The 24,918-nt window shown below is 39.4% G+C and overlaps 2 protein-coding genes across 3 annotated transcripts in view; one reads left to right on the top strand and one right to left on the bottom strand.

Annotated features, from left to right (window-relative positions):
* Positions 1-24,918, top strand: part of TRPC5 (transient receptor potential cation channel subfamily C member 5) — a 250,098-nt gene that overhangs the window by 156,169 nt on the left and 69,011 nt on the right. The gene's annotated exons all lie outside the window — the stretch shown is intronic.
* On the bottom strand, positions 473-24,166 carry TRPC5OS (TRPC5 opposite strand). Of its 2 annotated transcripts, none has more exons than XM_059158050.1 (3): positions 23,976-24,166; positions 10,917-11,017; positions 473-4,986 (listed from the first exon to the last, which is right to left on the bottom strand). In XM_059158050.1, exon 3 carries the CDS (start codon positions 4,733-4,735, stop codon positions 4,403-4,405), a length of 333 nt encoding a protein of 110 aa, XP_059014033.1. In that variant the 5' UTR covers positions 4,736-4,986; positions 10,917-11,017; positions 23,976-24,166; the 3' UTR covers positions 473-4,402. The 2 variants fall into 2 exon arrangements, with proteins under 2 accessions (XP_059014033.1, XP_059014031.1); XM_059158048.1 differs by having other exon boundaries at positions 24,019-24,166.

Genomic DNA, 24,918 nt, shown 5'->3' with positions numbered 1-24,918 from the left:
AATTTTTACATGCAGTTAAGTAAGAAAGCCTTAACTCTCAGAAAACAGGTATAAAACTACTAGATAATCTTTACATGTTGCATAGACTCTTGGGATTTATCACATGGACATTTTTCAGATATTTCTAAAAAGTCCTGATTTCATATACTGTTCCATTGTCAAATATACCATACCAAAGTCTTTGAAAACTTTATCACTGTATTTCATCCTTATTACCATTGAAGGTAGGGAGAAAAACTATTTTAACTCATTTTACAAATAAAAAAGGACTATATTTCAGAGCTTTGTTCAGGATCATAGGACAAAGCCAGAAGTAGAACTTTCAACTCCTGGTACAATACTGTCTCTGAGTGTACTCCGTCTTCTGCCATGTGGGATTCTTTTATGCTCATTTGGGACCTCCAAATTCACCACCAGGTAATTTAAATGAACACAAGTTCTTTGATTTATGAATGAAAGTTTATTAGTTAAAATATGTTAAAGCACATAGCAATAAAACAGTGTGGATCAGTAACAAAGATGATATTCAATTCTAATTTAATGACTGGCATTAATCATCACATAAGGATACAATTACATAGTTGCAACCTCTCATGCAAGTTAGCCAAAACACGCAAGGATGAAAACTAATGCCTCCCAGTTCATTGCCATCTCCAACCTATCTCCCTTGGTTTTCACATTCTCAAGCTTGACTCAGAATGATGAGCCTGTCTCCCTCTCTATCCCTCCACGCCATTCAAGAATTGGCTTTGGTGTCAGTCTCAAGAAGATTCAGAAAAAGGCTAGTTTAAATAAAGGACCAGCCATTCTCTCCACTCTCCTGGAGGAGAAATCCAGGATTCCAATCAGAGGTATTCAAAGGTGGACTGCCAAATTAAGTAATATATCTCCTTCTAATTGAGATTTTAAGTGCATGACCTGTGTCCATCGATCACCAATCAACTATTTCTATCACTATCAATGACTTAGGGTTGGCTGATTTGCATATGATAAAAACAGGGCTTTGTTCATAAACCTGCTTAGGAACTAACTCATACCATGGCTTTCCCCCCTAAATAGCTGCATGACTATTCTATGTAACTTACTGCTTTTCTTCTCTCAAAAATACTTCCTTATAAGCTCTTATTCTTAACTATGTTGTTATTGCCTACACTTAACACTTAACTTCTTATCACTCTTTTCTGAAAATACTACCTTACTAGCTCTTATTCCTAAGTATTTTATTATTGCCTACACTTACTTCTTATCACTTTCTCATAAAAATACTTCCTTACTAGCTCTTATTCCTAAGTACTTTATTATTGCCTACACTTACTTCTTATCACTATCAACTCTAATCATACTTAATACAACAACCCACTGTTTGGAGTGGGTTTACATCTTAACAGTTCTTAAACACATGTAATCACACAATCAAAGCAAACCGCAATATATTTTATCTAATTCTGAGGAGCTACTGTAGTACAATCTTTCCACATGACTCATCCAGCCAGAAGGCTAGCCAGCTTCACATACTACGAGTTTGCAGCATCTTCCAGCTTTGATATATAAGGACCATGTTGAGTATTAGTTGCATATTAGGCTGGTTCAAGCTTTATCTTGTTTCAAAGTCTGGAGTAGTCCCACAGATTTCTCTTTTTTTTTTTTTTTTAAGATTTTATTTATTTATTTGACAGAGAGAAATTACAAGTACACTGAGAGGCAGGCAGAAAGAGAGAGAGAAGGAAGCAGGCTCCCTGCTGAGCAGAGAGCCCGATGCGGGACTCGATCCCAGGACCCTGAGATCATGACCTGAGCCGAAGGCAGCGGCTTAAACCACTGAGCCACCCAGGCGCCCAACACAGATTTCTCTTGATGTATTTTGATGGTCACCTGTAGTTAGTATACTTGCTTGAATTCTCTAATAGCAACAGATTTAATGAACTCATACTAATCCATTGTGGAATTGTTATAAAGTATATATTCCAGAGTTCTACATAGAGGAATAGCTACCGTTGGTATCAATCGTATTTGAGGAGCACCAGAACTGTCCATCTACAGTGAAATTACTTGCTGAATAGAATTTGTAGCAGATTGATGGTCTGTCCTTGGATGTTTCCTGATCTTGCCCAAGTACTCCTGCCCTGGGTTTTATTCTGACACAAAATTAAAGCCAATTTCCTAGAGTCCAAATTCCTAGTGGAGAGTATATATCTTTCCCAGCTGTTTCCAAACTTTTAATTAAAGCATATATTCTGTTAACTTCTATCCAATTCCTCTGTGATTCTTCTTGGTTGCTACATGTACAGATTTCCTTGTTTAACTGTGGTCACTAGTCCTTCTTATAAAACTGCTCCAAGTGGAATGGTGGGATAAACCATTTCTTCTTGCTTTCCCAGTGCTATATTTTAGTTAATTTCACATAGTGCCTTTGCACCGCATCTCTTATTTGCCATTTTGGACATACCACAACAGGTAGAGTCCCCTACCCTAGGAAAGTAAGGCTTGATTTGTCCAATTAGTACAGCAGTAAAGTCCCTTAACCTGCTATCTGGTCTGGCTTGTAATTACCCACAGTAATTTCCTGGTGATAGAAATTTTATTTCTCCTCTTTGTGTCTTTGGGCACTGGTCTAAGTGTCCTGGATCCTCATCTACTCCATGTAGCAGTCTATTGTGGAACAGAATCATAACATGTTTGAGTATCTCCCTTAAGTTCCTCTCATTTTCAAAAAGATATGTGGTAGTTTTTTTTTTTTTAATACAGCAGTCTTTTTCTTTAATTTGTTATGTATACTCAACCTGAAATTCAGTGACAAAACTAACTTATGTTTCTCTTGCTACTGCTTATCCACATTGGATCTCTAACTTCCCCCACATTTACCTTTAAAAGTAGCTAATTATCCCTGTATGTAGACCTCACTTAGGATTAGATGCAGCATCTGTCATGTTGGTTAGTTCTGAAGCTATCTGTATTCAGTATATTTTTAATCTTTTTGCTAATAATATGCCTTAGGACTCTATACAAATTGGGTATAGTCTGGTTTTCACCAGAGTGGATTAACTTCTACTTATCATTTCTTCACAATATGAATGCACCAATCTATCGTAACTACTACTATGCCTTACCTAGTTGTTGCCCATGTTGTAAGATGCAAAGGCCATTCTCTAGGAAGGAGGACCATCGTGTCCATGGGCTTGTCTAAATGGAAGCAAGATTACTATATGGCATGGAATTAGTAAGAGCAGTGAACTTCCCACACATTTATTGGGTCTCTTTCTATTTTAATATGGGTAGAGGAGTCCTCCAACTATTGCATTTTAGACTTCTGGTATTTGTAGAATTATTAGGGCTAAATACCAATCCATATTTTATTCAAATTCATTATTGCTGCCATTTGTCAATAGTTAAGATTTTTATGTCAAGGTGGCAGCAGGTTCACTATAATAAGCCTATCAGCTATTCTTTATAAATCTAGCTATACCCAAGAAGACATACTTTATCCACTTCTATTTGTGGACTGTCATGTCTGAGCCTATGCCACAAAGGGTTTGACTGCATTGGTGAACAGTCTTCCTGGGGCTTTGTTTAGACCTGCTAGTATTAGTACCACCCTCATTGTTATTTGATATAATTTCTCCTTTCCATTTGTGGAACAATACTGAAGACTAGTTGTAGTGTGGGTCATCATTTGAGGGAATAGTCCTGCATTGGAACTTCTTCACCTCAGCTTTCTCAAAGGTTTCCCTGGCAAAAGTTATCCAAAAAACAGTTGTATTATCTGATAGATGGTGCTTTTTCAAAATTGCTTCCCCTAAAATCCTTTGGTTGACAAATCTTCTCCCTAAAGGCCTAGTGAGGAGTTCTGTCTTTTCAAGTAAAAGTGTCCCAATGCTGTCCTGTCAACATGATGTATTCATTATAATACCATCTTGGGGAATATCCCCCTTTTGGTTTCCACTTGCAGAACAATGACATTGGGTTCCAACTCCTGATAGAGTCCATGAGGTCTTAACTCCGTTGTTAGGTGAGGAGTTTCTTTTTTTGGTATCATTTGCTTCTGTTATTAGAAAACCCAACAGAAGAACAAGAACAGGTAGAGAAAGGCTAAAGTCGCAGCTTTTAAAAGAAATATAAAGAAGAAAAGAGACCAGCTTCTACTGGAAGTAAATCTAGTATTAACTTGTTCTATAAGGTGTTAGTAAGGAAAATGTACAGAACTAAAAGCTTTTAAAAGAAATACAAAGAAGAAAAGAGACTAGCTTCTACTAGAAGTAAATCTAGTATTAACTTGTTCTATAAGGTGTTAGTAAGGAAAATGTACAGAACTAGGAGAAAACATTGTTAACACTCAGAAAAATCAGAATCTATTTAAAACAGAAAAACTATCAGTTTTCACATGCTGCTGGGGGCAAATTTGGTCTTAACCACTTCTTAGGTCATCATTTATACTGGAGAGTACATCTTCATATAAGTCTTCTATGTCTACCATCGCTTGATCTATGTCAAGGACTAGGTCTTCGTCTTCTCTTGGTAGAAGTATCGACTCTAAGTCTGAGAAATCAGCAAGGTCTGGGAGCGAAGCCTCCTCAGGAGAAGATGCATCCACTTCTATCTCTTCTGCTCTATCATTCTGCTCTGCACAAGGAACTTGTTCCTGTGAAATCAGCTGTAAAAGCTCTTCAGCTATTCTTATTAACTGGGCTACACAATCAACAAGTCCAGCAACCAACATGGGGATTGATGTGGACTCCATGCCTCAGTGATCTCCTGAGTAGATAAATATTACTGAAAGCTGTAGCAAATGGGCTCTAGGTGATAATGGATCCTGTGAGCTGGTAATGGTTCTAAGGTTGGTTTGGTTGAGAAATGAGGCTGTTAATACGATCAAGTACAGAATAAGACCAGTAGTCCTAATATGGTGCTCTTGTTTTTGTTGGCAGTAAACTGCAATTATAATGACCACCAGAGAGACTGCCACCGCCAAAAGAAAACAGCAAAGCAGATCTAATAATAGAAAAGAGAAATATAAAGATTAGTATTCTTGAGTCTTTATCCATCCTACAGGATCTGGCTATAGGATAAGGCTGAAAGAGTATCCCTAGCTATGGATCCTCCTTTTTGATGGCCTTATGAGGATCTACTATTCATACTCTCTTTCCTTCATACTTCTCATTGTGATCTCTTCTTACAAGATTTAAGAACAAAGTAAGCGTAGATTTTTTTAAATTTATTTTTTTAATTTATTTTTTATTTTCAGAATAACAGTTTCATTATTTTTGTACCACACCCAGTGCTCCATGCAATCCGTGCACTCTATAATACCCACCAACTGGTACCCCGACCTCCCACCCCCAGCCCCTTCAAAACCCTCAGATTGTTTTTCAGAGATCATAGATTTTTTTTGCCCATCTTTCTTGAACATCTCTGTTGAAGAAGTTACACTCACTCAGAGTCTCTCAATTAATTCTGTCTTTTTTAGCACCTTTACTGCATTGCCATTTATATCTGGTGCTGTTAAATTCTTTGTGTTTTTAGTCTTCAATTCTTAAGGTTTCCAATTGGCCCTGCAGCCTGGGGAATTTGTGAAATCAAAGTTCCACAGTCTATGTCTTTTGCCAAATTTGGGACAACATCTGTTGTAAAATTAGTTCCTTGGTCATTTCCTATTACTGCCAATACTGCATATCTAGCAACCAGTTCCTTCAATTTTGTCTAAAGGCATGAACATACTATTCTCTTCTGCATGCCTGGTATGCTCTGCAAACCCTCTTCCCGAGGAAATTTATACTTCTATAAGGCAAGGAAATTTATACTTCTATAAGGCAATATTCTTTGTTTAAACATCTAAAGTTTGGCCCAGTATCATCTACTTCATACACTGGTCTGGTTAAACATGCCCCACTCCTCTTAAAAATGAGTTTGTTGGGACCCCTGGGTGGCTCAGTCAGTTAAGCGTCTGCCTTTGGCTCAGGTCATGATCCCAGGGTCCTGGGACTGAGTCCTGCATTGCTGGGGGGGGGGTGTCCTTGCTCAGCGGGGAGCCTGCCTCGCCCTTTGCCTGCTTCTCCCCTGCTTGTGTACTCTCACTCTCTGACAAATAGATAAAATCTTTTAAAAAAAGAAAAAAATGAGTATGTTAGTAATATGACATGTCTCATATTGCTTACTCACTTGTTTGTTTGCTTCATACATTTTCCCCCCTACTCTTCCCCCTCTGCTTATCTAGGACATTCATGTCCAAATGCCAGGAGGCTTCATGGGCCCATTCTGTGACCTTAAATTGAACTGACAAGGGAGGTGAGTTGGGACTTGGGAGTCCCCAGGACTGCAGAGTCCACATTAGTTTTAGGGGTCAGATTGTCTCCTCTTTTACTCTAAACAGATTATTGCATCTTCCTGTTCTGATGTGTTGGTACATGTCCTATATGAATTGCTGAAATTCTTTCATCAATTTCTTTTCTTATCTCCCTTTACCAGATTATTTTTCCTGCCAACAGTCCAGTCTGTAATGTTCCATTTATTATGGCATACATCTTCAGTTCATGGCTGATCAGTTTAGCTATATATACCTTTGACCAATTGTTTCCTTAGGTATGTATACACATTGAATTTCTAGCCACTAGTCCTACAAATGGGGCTGGTTTTATTTCTCTAGCCTCAGTCAAGCTTTTCCTAGTGGAAAGTATTAGGAAGCAACCATCCACCTCACTCCTTTAGGATATTGCCAAATTTATCAATGCCCTATTTCCAGCAGTTCTGACCAGAGTGGGGCCCAGCAAACCAAAGGCACTATCATATCTAACTAACTGTACTCCTTAGACATTTATTGGAGTACAGAAACATTGCCCAGATGGTCTGTGATTTTTCACATGGAACTTGCTGGTCTTCACAGGACCTGCTTTGACCCATGCAGTTATATACTATCTTCACTTAACATAAGTTCTTTTAGAACCACACTTTTTTTTTTTTTTGGTCCAAAATCCTGACGGTAGATGTGAAGTTTGCCCCAAGAAGAGTCACAACCATGATGACCAGAAGGCATGATTATGGTTGGAGGTAACTTTTGATCTGAAATGTAGGAGAATGGGCAGTGGAGGTTATTTTATTAGCTTAAAAAATCTCTGCATTTTGACTAGAGGAAAAAGCAGTCTGGTGGAAAGAAATAATGAAAAGAAATTATGAGAGGAATTTGGTATTAATGTAGAGTGTGGATCAGAAAGGAAACAGAAGAAAAGTGTGTGTTATATATTACTAGAGAGTACCATCACATTTTTCAAAGGAAGCAATAGTCTACTATGGTACCCACTGCCCAAGGGCACAAGAGAAATACGCTCACACAAAACTGATTTAACTTCTGGCTTCTCCTTCACTCAGGTGTTTTGTTTTGTTTTGTTTTGTTTTGTGTTCTCAGCATCTCTACCTCCCTCAAGGACTCTGTTATTCCTCTTCTTGCTCAATAGACATCCATTTATTCACCTATGTGTTTCATTTTATTTGACTTTCTCTGTATCTCCATCTTCCACTATCCCTTCCTGCCATCTTTTCTTCTCTCTCTCCCTAAACTGGGAAAATTTTCAAAAATAAATTATATTCCACTTATTGAATTGATACTGTATTGAAAAAGTTTTAAATTATACAATCTGAATGTACAAAGCAGAGAGGTGGAACATTTCATAGTTTGCTGTTTTATAAAGATAACTGTAATTGCTTTTTACTTATGCAAACTTCGATTTATTTCTTCCATCACTTGGTCACCTTTGAGGGAAAAAAATACCCGACTTAGCCTTAACCCTGTTGACCATTGTGTTAACTAATCCAAAATCCCTAGCTTCAAAGCATCTTGGAACCTAGGACCTGGGGTATTGGGGAAGACAAGAAGGGTGTTAAAAGAAAGAGTAAGACTATAGCATCAGCTTATTCCAGTTTTGATAATTTTTTAAAGCAAGTAACCTCTGATACCTTAGTTTGCCTAAAAGGTGTATGCAGGATAGTTTGTGCCTACCCCCAACTTATGTTAAGGGCCATTTAAAAAAAATATCTCTTAAGTCTTTTTGTTTTTATTTTTATTTCTTTTTTATCAGTATATAGCATTAAATTAGTTTCAGGTATATGACATAATAATTTGATATTTGCATATGTTACAAAGTGATAACCACAATAAATCTAGTTGCCCTTCATCACCATACAGCTAACCCCCTTCACCCTTTTTGCCCACAACACAATCCTCTTCTTCTCTGATAACCACCAACCTGTTCTCTTTATCTATGAGTTTCGTTTTGTTTTCTTTATTCATTTGGTTTGTTGTTTAGGTCTCACATATAAATGAAATCATATAGTATTTGTCTTTCTCTGCCCAACTTATTTCACTTAGCATAATACCCTCTCTAGATTCATCCATATTGTTGCAAATGGCAAGATATCTCTTTTTAGGGCTGAGTAATATTCTGCTGTGTATATAAACCACATCTTCTTTTCCATTCACCCACTGACAGACACATAAATTGCTTCCATACCTTGGCTATTACATAATGAACATGGGGTATGTGTATCTTTTCAAATTAGTGGTTTTTTCTTCAGATAAATACTCAGATGTAGAATCACTATATTATATGGTAGATCTATATTTTATTTTTTGAGGAAGCTCCATACTGTTTTCCATAGTGGCTACACCAATTTATATTTCCACCCACAGTGTTTAAGGATTCATTAAGGGCACTTCTATTAGCTGTTCCTTCTACCTGGGATCCCTTTTCCCAGGGGGAAAAAAATTGCTTCTTGTCATTCTGGTCTCAGTTTAAATATCATCTCTGATTTCTCACCCTCCAACCTAAAACAGCTCCCCTAACCATCCTTTCTTGTTACGCATGCAGTGCATTTTTGCATTATGATACCTGTAGGCTAGAGGAAGTTGGGACAACTTTCAGTTTTTTCGTTCAGAAAATATTATCAGGTTGCAGCTGTGAATAGGCATAGCATGGAGTACAAAGCTAAGCCAATTCATCAAAACCATGGTAAATAAAATGAGCAGCAATCCACAAACCAAGAGAAAACATTCACAAAACATATATCTGACAAAGAACTTGTAACCAGAATATACAAAGAGCCTTTACTGGGAGGTGGGAAGTGGGTGAATGGAGTCAGAACGTACAAACTTTCTATTATAAAATAAGTAAGTTATGGGGATGTAACATACAGCATGGGGACTATAGTGAATAATACTGTACTGCATATTTGAAAGTTACTAAGAGAGTAAATCTCAAAACTTATCATAGCAAGAAAAAATGTTTTCTAACTATGTATGTTGATGGATGTTAATGACATTTATTGTTGTGATCATTTTGCAATATATACAAAGATAAATCATTCTGTCATATACCTTAAACTAATATACTGTTATATGTCAATGACACCTCAATTAAAAAATAGTGCCCCTACACCTCAGTAATAAAAAGATAAACCAATTAAAAATAGGCAGAAGATCTGGACGGTCATTTCACAAAGGAAGAAAAATAGTTAATAAGCACATGAAAACATATTCAACATCATTAGTCATCAAAGAAATACAAATTAACATCACAATAAGACACCACAACATACTAACTAAACTAGTTAAAATTAAAGACTGACAACACCAGATGTTGACAAAGCTGTGGAGAAACCAGAATTCTCACACATTGCTGGTGGGATATAAAATGGTACAACCCTTTGAAAATGTCTGGCAGTTTCTTACAAAACTAAGAAAGCACCTACCTTGATTACCAGCAATTTCATTCTGAGGTATTTAACCAAGAGAAATGAAATTCACATAAAGACTTTTAGAAGAATGGTTATAGCACCTTTATGCATAACAGGAAAAAAAAAGAAAAAGAAAAAGCCCAGTTCAATCAAAAGGAGAATAGATAAAGAAAATGTGGTATATTCATACAATGTAATACTAATCAGCAAGAAAAAGAAAGCCACTACTGATAGGGACCACAGTATGAATGAATATCAAAAACATTATACTTAAAGAAAGAAGCCAGACAGGAGAGAATACGTACTGTAGGATTCCATTCATAAGCAATTCTAGAAAATGCAAAATGACCTATGACGGAAAATAAATCAGAAAAGTGGTTGCATCTAGGGGAGAACTGATTGGGAAAAGACATAAGAGAACTTTCTTTTATAATATATATGGTACATATATAGAATATTCATATATATATGATATAAGTTTCTTACATAATATATGATATATAATAATATAATGATTATATTTTAGGTAGAATTTTGGGTTATAAGGGAATATGAATACATATTTGTCAAAACTCATTAAATAGTACTCATTAAGATGTGTACATCTCATTGCATGTAAATTTTACTCCTTCCAAAACTGTAACCAAGCATAATCCCAATCTCAAGAACCACATATGAGATGAGATGACATGCCCATTAATAATTATTCTAATAAACACTCACATGTGTAGACCTATTATGTCTCTGGGAAATCCACTTGTCTTACATTAGGACGTCTATTCCTCACAGTTAACCTATGAAGTTATAGATGGAAGAACTGAGAATCAGAGAAATTTACAAACTTGCCCAGTCACGTGGTCAAGTAAAGATGCAGAACCAAAAGTCAACCCAAGTCTGACTCCTAAAGTCCTATGCCAGAGGGCACCAATTCAGGTACCTACATAGAGCAAAATTTGCCTTGTTAAGACCAGGGCCAACATCTCATTCTAAGCAGGGATAGAACTGAGAATGTTAGTCCCATCTGCCTTCCCTGGAAACTGGCTTAATTCCAAGTTGACTGTGAGCCCTAAGGCGGAGGGATGGAGACAACCTGATCAGTGCCCTCAGGGATCCTCATCATCTGCGAAAGAAATGCTGTGGCCATTTTAAATGCCCTTCCACTGACCTACTGAGTTGGCCCAAATGCTCAAACTACTCACCTGTGATAGAGCTGAGATGGATGAGAAAGTCAAGGTTCCAACCCGTGAATATTTTCTGGACTTTCACTTTCAAGCGGGAATGTGAACACTCCTGTCACAAACTAAAAAACAAAAAGAAGGATAAACTGCAAAATCAATATGTAAAGATATTCCTGATCTGTGAAACAAGATGAATGAAAATTTCTGACAGCACAGAGCCTTTCCTAAGTGAGCTGGTCATCCTAAGCTTTTTTCATGAAACATTTGCTCATTCCGGGCACAAGCTGAAGATGAAGTTTGGTGCCAAGACAGAAGGATGCTACTGTGGAAAAGGGGAAATCTCCGTAACATTTGAGGTTGGTGTAATGGATTGGAAATTTGAGAACCCTGAAATTCAGGATTAGTTTTCTTCACCTGAAGTCAGCTGAGCTCAAGGCTCCTTACTAAGCATGGAAAAACTGGGTGAAATTTCCCACAGTCTTATGGTATTCCAAGACAAATTCTCATTAGAGGGAAGGGAACTGCCACAAACATACTACCAGTCCTTCCTTCAAAATGGTACCTAGATTTTGAAGCTGGGAGGCTGTGGGGTTGCTAATGAGTTAAAAAACTCAAAACTATCCCCAAAGGGCACTTTGGACAAAGTGATTCTAAAGCATACAAGGGTTTTCAAAGGGCTTAGTATGGCCAAAACATCTTGAAAAACAAAACTGGGAGACATATATTGCCAGATATGAAGGCGAGCTATGTAATTTAGAGCTATGTAATTTTGACAGCGTGGTACAGGCACAAGGACAAACAAATCAGCAGAACCATGACCTTATCTCATATCACATACCAAAATTAATAATAATTGTAAATGGGTTATAGACCTAATATGAATGATAAAACAATAAATCTCCAACAGCAAACCATAGGCAAATATCTTCTTGACCTTCTTTTTTGATACAAAAAATATTAACTATGAAAGAAGATTGATAAACTGGACTTCATAAAAATAAATAATTTCCATTTATTAAAAGACCACTTAAGAGGGTGAAAAGGCCAACCACAGACTAGAAAAAAATATTCACAGTATGTATGTGTATATCTAACAAAGGACTTGTATCCAGTATATACATAATTTATAGTCTTTCAAATCAATAAGAAAAAGAGAATTTAATTTTTAAAAAAACAAAAAAAAAGTTTACAAGAATTAAATGGCACTTCACAAATGAGAACATCCAAATGGCCTACAAGCATATGAGTAGGTTTCATTACTGCACATCAGAAAAATGCAAATTAAAACCACCATAAGACAAACAAAACCCCACCAAAGAATAGCTAAAATGGAAAAAAACCTGACAGTACCAAGGGTGGAGAAGAACACGGAGAAACTGGAACTCTCATACATTGTTGGTAAAGTGTTAACTGGTATAAGTACTTTAGAAAACCGTTTGACAGGGATGCCTGGGTGGCTCAGTTGGTTAAGCATCTGCCTTAGACTCAGGTCATGATCCCAGGGTCCTGGGATGGAATCCTGCAGCAGGCTCGTTGCTCAGCAGGGAGCCTGCTTCTCTTTCTGACTGCTACTCCCTCTGCATGTGCACACACTCTAAGTATCTCTCTGATGGACAAATAAATATCTTTTTAAAAAGGAAACCTTCTGACAGTATCTACTAAAACCAAACACACTTCTATCCCATGACCCTGCCATTCTATTCCTAAGTATCCAAAAGAAAAATGTACAAATGTCCCTCCCAAAAAAACATGTACAAGAATGTTCAAAGAAACCAGATACATAAAAGCACATATTGTATAATTCCATTTACATGAAATTTTAAAACAAGTAAACAAGTCTATGGAATGGAAGTGAATGAAGTGGTTACCTTTGGGTAGGGGTTATTGACTGGCAAGGGATATGAAAAAGCTGTCTGGGGTGCTAGAAAGCTTCTACATCATAATATGATTACATATGTGTTAAAAAAAATTCAGTTGTACCCTTAAAATTTGTGTGCTTCACTGTATGTGTGTTATATCTCAAAAGAAATGTTTCACTTTTAACTTTGGGTCTCTATCCTGTAAAACTAGTAAGGACAGCAAGACAGTGATGAGAGTCTTGCCAGTGTTTAGCAAACCAGTCATCAAAGCCAATGACAATGGAATGACATCTGAAGGTGCAGAGCAGAGTCCATTTGGCTCATGTGCTAAGTAAAGCAAGAGAGCCTTATAGCTAGATATAGTTATACCCTGACACAAGATAAGATGACTCACATCTTATAAGTAGCTCAGAAACACAGCTGGCGCAGAGAGCAAGCTGGCCATCTCATAACTAGGGTCTTTAACCCCATAGGTTTTTATTAATCTCACTCTTAGGACATTTTTATCAGTACAACTAATCAAGAGTCATCGTTTTTCTTTTAGCTGATAGTCCTACCCCTCTATTTTGTGATGCTTATAACTAGCAAACTGGCAATAAGTGTCTAACAGTAGGATGGAAAAGGAGCAAAGGAATCCAAATCCTCTGGGTCTATGTTTATAGTCAATAAGCTTCTCTGCATCAGGCAAGGTAAATTAGTTCATATCCAAGGGGAACAGAGGCACTTATGTGGGAGAGATTAAAATGCACCTTTGGTGAGTAGAGGTGCCAGGTTCCTATCTACAAACAGTAAATTTTTTCATAATGCTCTCTTCTCCGGTGCTGCAGTACCATTTAGATACATGCATTCAATACAGATTTAAAAAAAAAAAAAAAAACACCCAGACATTACTTTTCATTGCTGTCCCCAGCCCTGAGGAAAACATCAAGAGGTCCTTGTTCCCAAAGGGCAAATCTTACAATTCTTAAAAAGATTATTTATTTATTTATTTATTTATTTATTTGACAGAGCAGGAGCTAGGAAAGGAACAGAGGAAGAGGGACAAGCAGGCTCCATGCCCGGTGCATAGCTTGAAACAGGGCTCGATCTCATGACCCTAAGACCATGACCTGAGCCGAAATCTAGAGTCAGACGCTTCACTGATTGAGCCACCCAGGCACCCTGACAAATTTTATAATTTTGACATAGCTGGTGCTGTCTGGGGGGTTACAATGAGCACAACAGTGTTTACCCTTTAAACTCTTTTTTTAAAGTGACAAACCTTTGCCTTTAAAAAAAAAAAAAGCTGTGTGCAATAAGGCATTTGCCTGTTATAGGATCTGACATTTAAAATCCCCATGAACCATCTTTAATTTATCAAGAGAGAAAGGAAAGAATTGTGCAGCTGAAGAGCTAAACATGGTCCCTTCTTGAAAATATATGAAAAATTCAAAACAGAAACTGGAAAGAGAGGGAGTAGGAAATGTCCTTATGGTCAATTTAAACTGAATTGTACTGAATTTCTTTCCTCCTCCTCCAAATTTGCTCACTGCTGCAGAGAGAATCACAAATTCTTGCTTACCCTTCTGAAAACCAACTTAGTCACTGGAGAAAAACAACCACTTTTGAAAATGTATCTCTTGGTTATTTTCCTAGACAGACAAAGAATTTCCTCAAAAACTATTCAAACTGGAGAACAGCTCCCCATCTTGACTTGGTGGGACCTAGCATGGAATTGTCCCTAAATCTTGGCTTCAGAGCTATACTACTTCTAGAAAGATTCTTGGCTTTTAAATATTACCAGTGCAGAGGACAGGGTCTAAAATAAGGGAAATAAGAACAAAAGTTGGAAGTAACAGGAAAAGAGATTCTATTTTCACATCTTCTCTCAGCTTTCTGAGAAGGAAAAAGGCAAGTCGCCATTGTTTGTATATTTTCTTTGGGAGAAACAGTCACATGATGCTAGTGGTTGTAAGGGTAGGCTCCGTGTCAAAGAGATCTGTGTTTGAATCTCAACTTTTCCACTTACTACCTTCCAGGTAGAAGGTAGGGTACTAGAGTACTGCCTTACTATGGTAGTAAGGCTACTCTGCCTCAGTTTCTCGTCTGCAAAATGAAGGTAATAACAGTAGTGAGAACAACATGAGTTAATATACACAATGAGTTTAAAAAGAAGCTCTTAATAAATTCTAGCTAATGTAGTTGCTCTGGAGAAATTCTGGGATCTGCAAAATGGTGTGTGGTGCATCCCAGGTACTGACTAGTGACCCCCTGAAGGCAGAAGATCTGCAGCTGCAGATACTACAGAAACTGGAAGGAAGGACCAGAGATAACAATTTATCTCACAGAACTAACATGACTCTGAGCTTGGATAAAGGTATGAGGGAGCAGGACTGTCTTGTGACTCTTGCTCACAGGTCACCCATTCAGAAGACCTGAGACCAATCAGGTAAGGCTCCTTGAGGATTAGTGGATCTTCCAAGCCTAACTCCTTGCTTTTGAAGCACACACTCACTTTGGCTCCTAGTTCTGGCAGGGAGAAGCTGGCTACACGTCAAGAATGCTCATTGGCTATTCCTCCAGTAGCACCAGCTGTGTGGAAAGGGCCCTCTGCTTGGTCTTATGACAATGGATCTTTCAAAGCATTAACTATCTTATTCCTTGGAAACATTTACTTGGAAAGTAATTGGCAAAGTCATTAAGGCAAGATAATGAAGGCCATTATCCTGTGTCTAGCATTACTTCACCTGAACGAGCCCAGACTTCAAGATCTTCCTACATGAATTGTTTGGGTAAGAAAAGGAGCATTATACATAGATCTTTCTATACTTTTTATTCTCCACCATCCTAGCCTGGATTTCATCCTGAGTTTTGAGAATACATCTCAGAAATTTGACAAGAGCAAGACTGAGCACCAGTCGTGGCCTCCTCTCTGTTTCTGTGGCAAATGCCAGCTTGCCAGGAGAGAACCAGTTTGTTTCTTTTTCCACCTGGAACAAAGATCAGAGGCCATATAGTTCTTCCTTCTGTCTGCAAATGTACTTACTACTTATCCACCAAAGGAGAAGTGCTTCTGTTTTTAATGATCTCAAAATAAGATTCCATACCCTCCCTTAGTAGTTCATCTGTATTTCATTGTTTCTGTCCTCTGCTAATTATATCCTCAAGTACCTTCATATACATTAACTTATTTATACTGATAACATCCTGTGAAAAATGATCATTCCTTTTTTATGATGGAGGAAGTGAAGACCCAACACAGATAAGGCTCTTGCTGGGACTACACAGCTGGTTAGTAGCAGAGCAAGAGTGAGAATCTGATTCTTTGGCCTCTCCACCCTCTGTGCTGTCCCTTACACTGTGGTCCCCTAGTAATATTCTGGGCCACTCCTAATCACCAACAGAATAAAAAACTGATAGGATGGCATTGAGAAAAGCATATGGCCATGGTATGTGTCTTACCAAGTGACTCATAGGCCATAAGTCTCCTTGAGGATAACCATCTCATTGTCCTCATCCTGTTGTTCCCAGAGTATACCTATAGTCGGAACATTCTAGGAAGAAGGAAAGATACCAAAAACCTATATGAACATTAAAATCACCCAAAGACTATATGTTGCTCCATGGAAATAAAAAATAAGACTTCTCCATTTTTGACCTCTGAGATAAATACAATCAGAATAAACTGGAAGAAGGTAGGCAGAGAAAACATTTCTTAATATCCTATACAGAAAAATGCTTTGCCCTTGGGCATGAATTTATAGTTTCCTTTCCCTCTGAAGATTTCATTCCTCTACCTCTCAAGGTTCATAAAGGGGCCAAAGGTTAGCAATTTAAACATGGGTGAAGAGCTCATCCCATTAACTATATGCTTGGGGCTCAGAAAAGCACATCAAGGCAGGGCCCCAGTTCTTTGGTCTGGCAAGAGCCCTCAAATGGATGGAGTTGTCCTTTCAAGATTGAAGATTCAGGATTCTTCAGTTTTCTTTTTTAAATATTAGCTAGAGGCAGGGGAATCTCAAGACAGTTTTGTTCGATGAGAACAAAATCTCTCTACCTCATAACTGATATTACCAGGTTAAACATTTCTGTTCTAAAACACATACTTTTGGGGCATGGGTGGATCAGTCGGTTAAGCATCTGCCTTCAGCTCAGGTCATGAACCCAGGGTCCTGGGATCAGGCCCCACATCGGACTCCCTGCTCAGCAGGGAAGTTTGCTTCTCCTTCTCCCTCTGCCCCCTGCCTGCTCATGTGCTTTCTCTCCTGCTCACTCTCTCTCTCAAATAAAATCTTTAAAAACAGATAAAACACACACTTTTAATGAAATGTAATGGCGACTCCACTTAAGTACCCTTGCCCAAGTCCCCAGTGGCCTCCACACTTGACATGGTTGATCACTCCCCAGGTCCTCCTCTGTTCCACCTATAATTACTTCCTTAGTGATCTTCTGCAGGCTGAAAATAATGCCTATAACACAGATGACTCCCTAGTTTATTTAGCTAGTTCAGACCTTCCTCCAGAGTTTCACCCTTGCTTATCTAATTGCCTTCATGCTGACCTGTGATATCTGAAACTCAGTATATCCCAAACTGGATCCTTGGTCTACCCTCCAAAACTTACTCTACCTATACCCTTCTCCAGCTCGGTAGATGACAACTCTATCTTTCTCACTACTCAGGCAAAAAAAATCTTGAGTTTATCTTTGACTCTTTTCTTTTCACAATCCACAGCCAATATCCTTTTGGCTCTGCCTTCAAAATACATTCAAAACTTATAACTTGTCATTGTGAGCCCCCAGCATCTACCTCTCACCCTGATTATTTCAACAGCCTCCTCACAGGATTCCCTTTGCATCACCCCAGTGTCTTTTCAATACAATGGCCCAAGTGAGCCCTTTAAAATGTAAGTCAGAATTAAGAATTGATTTCGGCCCAGGGTCATAAGATTGAACCCTGAGTTGGGCTCTGCACTGGGTGTGGAGCCTACTTAAATTTCTCTCTCTCCTTCTCCCTCTGCTCCCCCTGCAAGCGCTCTCTCTCAAAAATAAAATAATAAAATAAAATAACATGTAAGTCAGACCATATCTCCTCCTCTAATAGTTCTGCATGCCCTTCAGAGTAAAGCCCAGATCCTCATAATGGCCTACATGGCCCTCCACAATATAGTCTCTAACTTCATTTCTACTTCTTTACCCCTCCCTCCATTCCAGCCACTCTGGCCACTTTGCCATTCCCCAAACTCACCAGGAACACTTCCTCTGTACGCCCTTTACACTGGCTATTACTTCTGCCTGGAATGTTCTTTGCTCAATATCTGAATGGCTAAACTCCTCACCTCCTTCAAACTCTTTGCTTACATCTCTCCTTCTCAATGAGAGCTACACGTACCATCCTTTTAAAAACTTAACTTCCCCCTCCCCACCTGGCACTCCTGAGCCTTCCTTATTCCTTATCTATTCTGCTCTACCTTTTCCTTTTTCTTAGAACTGGTCACCTTCTATATATATTGTATAGTTTACTTATTTATTATGTTTATTATTTGTGTTATGGCTCCCCCCTTCAGAAGGTAAACAACAAGATAGTGATCTCTGTTTCATTTAAGCATGCACAATGGGTACTCAATAACTATTTGTTGAATGAATAATAGAACTAATAATTCCTCACATTTTTTTATAAGACTTTATACTTTTTCTACTGTTTTCACATTGTATCTCATTTGATCTTCACAGTTACCATATACTGTGGACACGGCAACACAGAGTTCATTTACATCATCTTCATCTTACATTTAGGAAAACTGACACCCAGAGAGGCAAAATGATCTATCCAGAGTTACATAGCTGGAATGTGGTAGAACCAGAAGACTAGTTCTGTGCTCTTTTTCCATAGCCCCCGACATTGTACAGCAAGGCCCCCAGGCCTCAAGCCAAGGCCTTCCATATCTTTTGTTAGGACAGAGATATGGTCTGCTTAAGCCATTAACCCAATGCCTTGAAGCTGAATGTTCTTCACCAGCTCATGGAAATACAAACACATGAAGTCATCTAAAGCTTATGCAGGGAGTCACCATGTGCATGTCAGAGAAAATAATGTTATTCCCACATGGCGTCCTCTCCAAGAAAGAAAGCAACGCTTGAATCTACCAGCTGCTCAGTGGAATAAATCATTCGCCTCTTCCCAACCAGCTCTGTCTTCCTCTTGTATTACACAGTGAACCAAACAGTTCCCCCAAAGCAACCTAACAGCAAAAAGCAGGAAATTGCAGTCCAAGAAGGCACTACCTAAAGTGCATCCTAATGGTCTCCTCCACTGTGCCACCACTTGAGCCACTGATCATCCATGCTGTAAGCTCTCCCCCTCTATCACTGCCATATGAGCAGAGTGGAGGCTGTCCCTTTAAATGTACCACAGAAGAGGAAGCTGGTGTTTATTTGGCAGGGGTAAGGGGAACAGGATACTTCATGCTTGGCACATTGCTACCATTGGCATCCAATCCAGAAGCTGCTACATTCTGCAGGGGTGGCAACTATTTTATCCTCGGGATAACATAGTGGAAGATATAGCTATATTTACATACAGGCTTTTTAACAGAGACACCTGTCACCCCTGGTAAGCTTACAGGAGGCAAAAGAAATGGCACAGCCAGGAAAAGGCAAGCCAAGTTCTCAGTGCCTTCTGGCAATGGAATCCAAAGTAACAGAGAGGGAGGCCTGATTTCTTTCCCTGGTCCCCAAAATGTCATTATAACATGGATGTATCCAGTAACTCTCCCGAGAATTCCTAAGGAGATCAGGTTTGTCTTCAATGTCTTCATCCTTTGATCACAGAAAATCAAGTGGTTGAGGTTTGACTCTAGTATCAAGTCAGCTCTGCTGCCAGGCTCAACAAACTTCCCCTAATCAGACAACAAGCATCAGGCCAGTAGATAAACCTCAGGCTGCAAACAGAAGTTTCAACACCAGTGCAGTCTACCAAATGCCTAATGGACTTCAGATAACGTATGCATGGAAACAGCTCTGAAATCTACAGACACAGAAATAGTCTCAGCTACACAGACGTGTACTGAAGTATATGACACTGAGCAAGTAGGCAAGATGGAGGGAAGAGATTCTCTTTAAAGGGGAAAAATAAGGGATTTGGAGACAAAGAAACCTGAGTTTAGGTTGAAAAGTTTTCTTACCTTCAGCAGGTCGCTTAAGTATGCCGTAACACTTTTCCTGGTCTGAAAATAGGGTGATGGTAAGACCTTGAGCAAGTATTACTTATGTAATTTCGACAACTTTTAATTGTGGAAAGAGGCCCCTTTACTGTAGCTTAAAAAATAATGGCATGGCTTTTGAATTCAAACATTGTGAATTTTGGTTTAAACTCTACCTTTGACACTGACCATATGGCATTAAGGAAGGCACTTCTCTCTAAACCTGAGTTTATGCATCTGCACATCAGGGAGGATGGTAACACGTATCTCAAATAGATATAATAATCCAATGAAATAATGTTGAAAATGTGTTTCATAAACTATAAATGAAACTATAGACTATAAGTGTGCTTTTTAAGCTCCAAGGCAAAGAAAAGTTTTCTTTAAAAGGCCTTGACTAGAGTGTCTAGTCAGTCTGGTTTGCCAGGGACCAAGGGATTCTCCAGGACCCAGAACTTTCAGTGCTAAATATGGAAAGTCTTGGGCAAACTAGAATAAGCTGGTTAGCCTAGTCTTGACTAGCCCTTAACAAAGTGAAGGGCCTAAACAGGCCTTAACAGGATGATGAAGCTTTAACTAGATGTGAGGACTTAACTAGATGTAAGGCCCTGGTTTCACCTTAACTAGGTTTTAACCAGGCATTAACTGGTATTAGGCTCTGGCTAGGACTTAACTATGCTCTGACTAGGGCATAACTAAGTTTAGCCCCTTCTGGGCCTTAATTGGGCTACATAGACCTTAAACAGACTCGGGTCCTTGTTACACCTTATATGAGACTCTGGCTATCTATGCCTTCTCTAGACCTAGGGTCCTGGCTAGGCTTAGTCCATGGTTAGACTTTAACTGGGATTCAAATAGACCTTAACTAGTCTTAGGCCCTGACCAGGACTCAGCTGAGCTTATTAGGCTTTAACTGGGTTGATTAAGTCTTAACTGGGCTTAGAACCCTGATATCCCCTAACTAGATTCTGACTATGGGTTCTCTAGATTTAGGCTACAGCTAGGACTTATTGAGACTCCAACTATACCTTAACTACATTTTGACCCTGGCTAGGGCTTAAATGGGTTCTAGCTAGGCCCAAACTATGTTTAGACCCTGGTTAGACCTTACATGAACTAGATAATCTTTAACCAGTCTCAGGCTCTGACTAGGCCTGAACTGAACTCTGACTAAGCCTCAGCTGAGCCCTGACTATGCCTTAACTGGGCTGATGAAGCCTTAACAGGGCTTTGGCCCTAGCTGGGTCTTAAATTAACTAACTAGGTCTTAATTGGACAAACTATCCCTTAACTAGTCTCAGGCCCTTGCTATACATTAACTAGACTCTTAGGTTCTGGCTAGACTTCCACTAGGCTCTGACTAGGCCTAAACTAGGCTTTACACCCAGTTAGGCCTCAGTTGGGCTGACTAGCTTTTAACTAGGTTAAGATTCTGGGAATACCTTAACAAGACTCTAGCCAAGCCTTAACTAGGTTCTGACTAGCTTTGAATAAGCTTAGGCCCTGGACCCTAACCCTAACCCTGATGAGATCTAAACCATGTTGGTTAGCTTTTAACCAGTCTAGGCCCTAGCCATACCTTAACGAGATATTGGTCAGAGCTTAACCAGACTCTGACTAGAATTTAACAAGCTTAGGTCCTAGACCTACCTCAAGTAGTTCAGTCAAGTTTCTGACTGAAACTTAAGTAGATTTTGGCCCTAACTGGTCTCTGATTAAACATAAACTAGGCTTATGACTTGGCTAGTCCTTAAAATACTCTGATGAGATTTTAACCATGTTGGTTAGCTTTTAAATAGGCATAGGCCTTGAAATGTTTTAGCAAGACTCTGGCTAGGCCTTAACTGGGCTCTGACTAGGTTTTATAAGTATAGGTCGTGCATCCACCTTAAATAGTTTCTGACTAAAACTTAAGGAGATTTTGGCCTTAACTGGTCTCTAACTAAACATACACTAAGCTTAGGACCTGGCGGAACCTTAAGAAAACTCTGATAGATGCTACACCTGCTTTGGCTGAAACTAACTGTACTCTGACTAGTCATTAACTACATTTAGGGCCCTGGATACATCTTAACCTGACTCTGACTAGACCTTAACTATGTTTAGGCCCTGGCAAGGCCTTAACTGTGTTATCTAGACTTTAACTGGGCAACTAAGCCATAAGTAGGCTTAGGCTCTGGTTACATCTTAACTGGGCTGACTAGCCCTCAACAGGGATGACTAGGCCTTAACTAGGCCTTGAACCTGGCTGTGCCCTGGCCAGGCCTAATTATGCCAGGGCCATGGCTTCATTGGGTTTCAGCACCAGCTAGGCCTTATCTAGACTGTGCTCCTGGATAGACCCTGGGTTTGCCTTAATTAACCACTGCTTAGGCCTTGGCTAAATTGCAGTTAATAGGACTGTATACGCCTAAGGCTTCTTTACTAAGAGTAACCTCAATCAAAAACTCTTTTAGCCCTCACCTCCCCTAGTTTACATGTGCTATTACCTCAGTTACCCTGCAGTTTCAGGCAGCCCTCTGGGTCATAAAAAGGAATGGACATAATCCCACCTTATCCAACTGCAACAGGAAATAAGCTACGTCTAGCCTCACTGCTTCCAGGACACCTGCATTTTGTAACAAGTTTATAACAGAACTAGAAGAATAGCTTCCCAAGGGCTTTTGCCCATAATGTAGAATTGGGAATTAAAAAGAAAGATAGCAGGGTGCCTGGGTGGCTCAGTCAGTTAAGTGTCTGGCTCTTGATTTTGGCTGAGGTCATGGTTGCAGGGCTGTGAGACATAGCCCCACACTGGCTGTCCCTAACCCACTCCTGCCCCCCCCCCCCATCAGAAGAAGGAGGAGGAGGTGATAAAGGAGGAGGAGGAGGAGAAAGGAAGGAGGAGGTGGTGGTAAAGGAGGGGGAGGGGAGGAGGGGGAGGGGAGGAGGGGGAGGGGAGGAAAGGAAGAAGAAGAAGAAAGATAGCTAACATACCATAACTGCAGTAAAAGGAGTATAAGCTTCATAAGGTTGAACCCAGAGCATTTGTCTATTTTGGATCCACTAATCATTTTCATCATCCTTATCAACTTAAATAAGCCTGTAGAGTCCTATTAACCCCTTCAAGTACAGGATGAATCAGGATCAACCCTGAATGAACTGATTGAAATTTGTGGGTACTTTTCTGGGCAAAGTGGGCCAATAGGAGGGATTTTTTTTTTTTTAAATAAATGAAGCATATCCTTCAGTGATTGACCTGCATGCAGCAGTATCAACCATCACCTAACCAAAAGAGCTTTTTACTAAGGACCGTGTCAGGGTATTGTGCTTGGTTTGCACATGTGGCAAATAGCCCTCCTCAAAGGATAGTGCCTGAATAGGGCCTGTTCTTGTATGATATAATCATTTCTTACATTAGGCTGTGTGTAGTAGCAGGTCAAAGGAACTGATCTGGGCACCAGATCAGGAAATCTGTACATTCATTCATTCATTCATCCCATTAAAATGTATTGTTCACCTGCTTTGTTCCAAATATGGTCCTAGGGCCTGGCGATATGATGGTAAGCACAAATAACCACAGCTCTGGCCCTCCTGGGGTTTTCATTCTACAGACAAAACCAAGGGAAGGTCTGCACAGCCTTTAGTTGAAGCCTAAATTAAAACAATCTACAGGGATGCCTGGATGGCTCAATTGGTTAAGCATCTGCCTTTGGCTCAGGTCACGATTCCAGGGTCCTGAGATTGAGCACCATGTCCGACTTCCTGCTCATAGGAGAGAGTCTGCTTCTCCCTCCTCTCTGCCTGCTGCTCTACCTAACGGTGCGCTCTCTCACTCTCTCTCTCTCTGTGTCAAGTAAATATATAAAATCTTTTAAAAATTTTTAAAATAAAACAATCTACAAAATCACAGGGCAAAGTCAAAAGCAATGGGCACAACTCAAAATGAAAGAATAGGTGTAGGAATTCAGGGGCAAATGGCCAGCTGCTCAGAAAAACAGCAGCAACAAATGAATATCATCCTCACTTTAAAAAGAAAGAAACAGAGATTTGCTAAAGATCACCTGGCTGTAAGCGGCAGAGACAGGATTCCAGCCCAGAACTGACCTACTCCAGAGCCGAAGAGCTTTCCAGGGTCACCACACTCCAGGACTGATGTTTGGCCTTAGAAATCTCAGGAAACAAAGGAAAGAGGCTTAAGGATCTTCAAATTCCTCTATTAAAGCCGCTCATCACCAGCCTAGTCCTTCTTCAGTTCTGCCTGCTTCTGGATGATGGGGCAGGCAGGGATATGGTTTTTATGGGAAGGGGGCAGTGAAAATCTGGTGATAAGCCTCAAGGGGTGTGGCATGGACAATGGCCGAAAATAAAATGATGGTTACAATTGTATAAAATCTCTGGGCTATGACCACAGAGGGGAGGTCAGAGGCAAACAAATGAAAAGGGATACTTTATGAAGATTTGTAAGTTACTGAGAAAGGGTAGGAATAACCAGAAGGCCTGTGACTATTGAATGTAACAAAAATCTCTGAGGGATTTACAGTAATTCCTAGGGTTTTTAGAAATGATAATGCTAAATAGCCCACATTCTGCCAACAAAACAGATCATTCTTGCATGTAAATATGCTATCTATATCAAACAAAAATAAAATTAAGTCTCTTGGAAACAAGAGACCAGTCCCATCCCTCTGATTTATTCACCTTGACCTGATGATGAAAGGGAGTTTATTGCACAAGGGAATTCCAGCTGACAATAGGAAGACAACCTGCTTCAGGGTCAAGGACTTCCCAAGGTTATTCTAGACTTGGAAGCATCACTCAGTTAAATCCTGGAAGATGCCAATTGGTTCTGCATTTCTCCTCCTTCTTGGTCCTCTAAGTGACTCAGAAGCAACTTAATAATGTTATAGAAAACTTCTTTTGTGGCAGCCAGATTCTCTAGACCAGCTCCCTGGTCAAAGTGTGTAGTATATATTCTTTCAATATTTTCTTCTATTTTATATATTC

The sequence above is a fragment of the Mustela lutreola genome, chromosome X (genome assembly GCF_030435805.1).
Source record: "Mustela lutreola isolate mMusLut2 chromosome X, mMusLut2.pri, whole genome shotgun sequence".
In the NCBI taxonomy this organism is placed as follows: domain Eukaryota; kingdom Metazoa; phylum Chordata; class Mammalia; order Carnivora; family Mustelidae; genus Mustela; species Mustela lutreola.
The sequence above is the reverse complement of the archived record's forward strand: the minus strand, read 5'-3'. Positions and strand labels throughout refer to the sequence as shown.

What these genes read in the sequence shown, in the direction of transcription:
- TRPC5OS (XM_059158050.1), bottom strand. Translation starts at nt 4,735, where the DNA reads ATGGAGTCCACATCAATCCCCATGTTGGTTGCTGGACTTGTTGATTGT.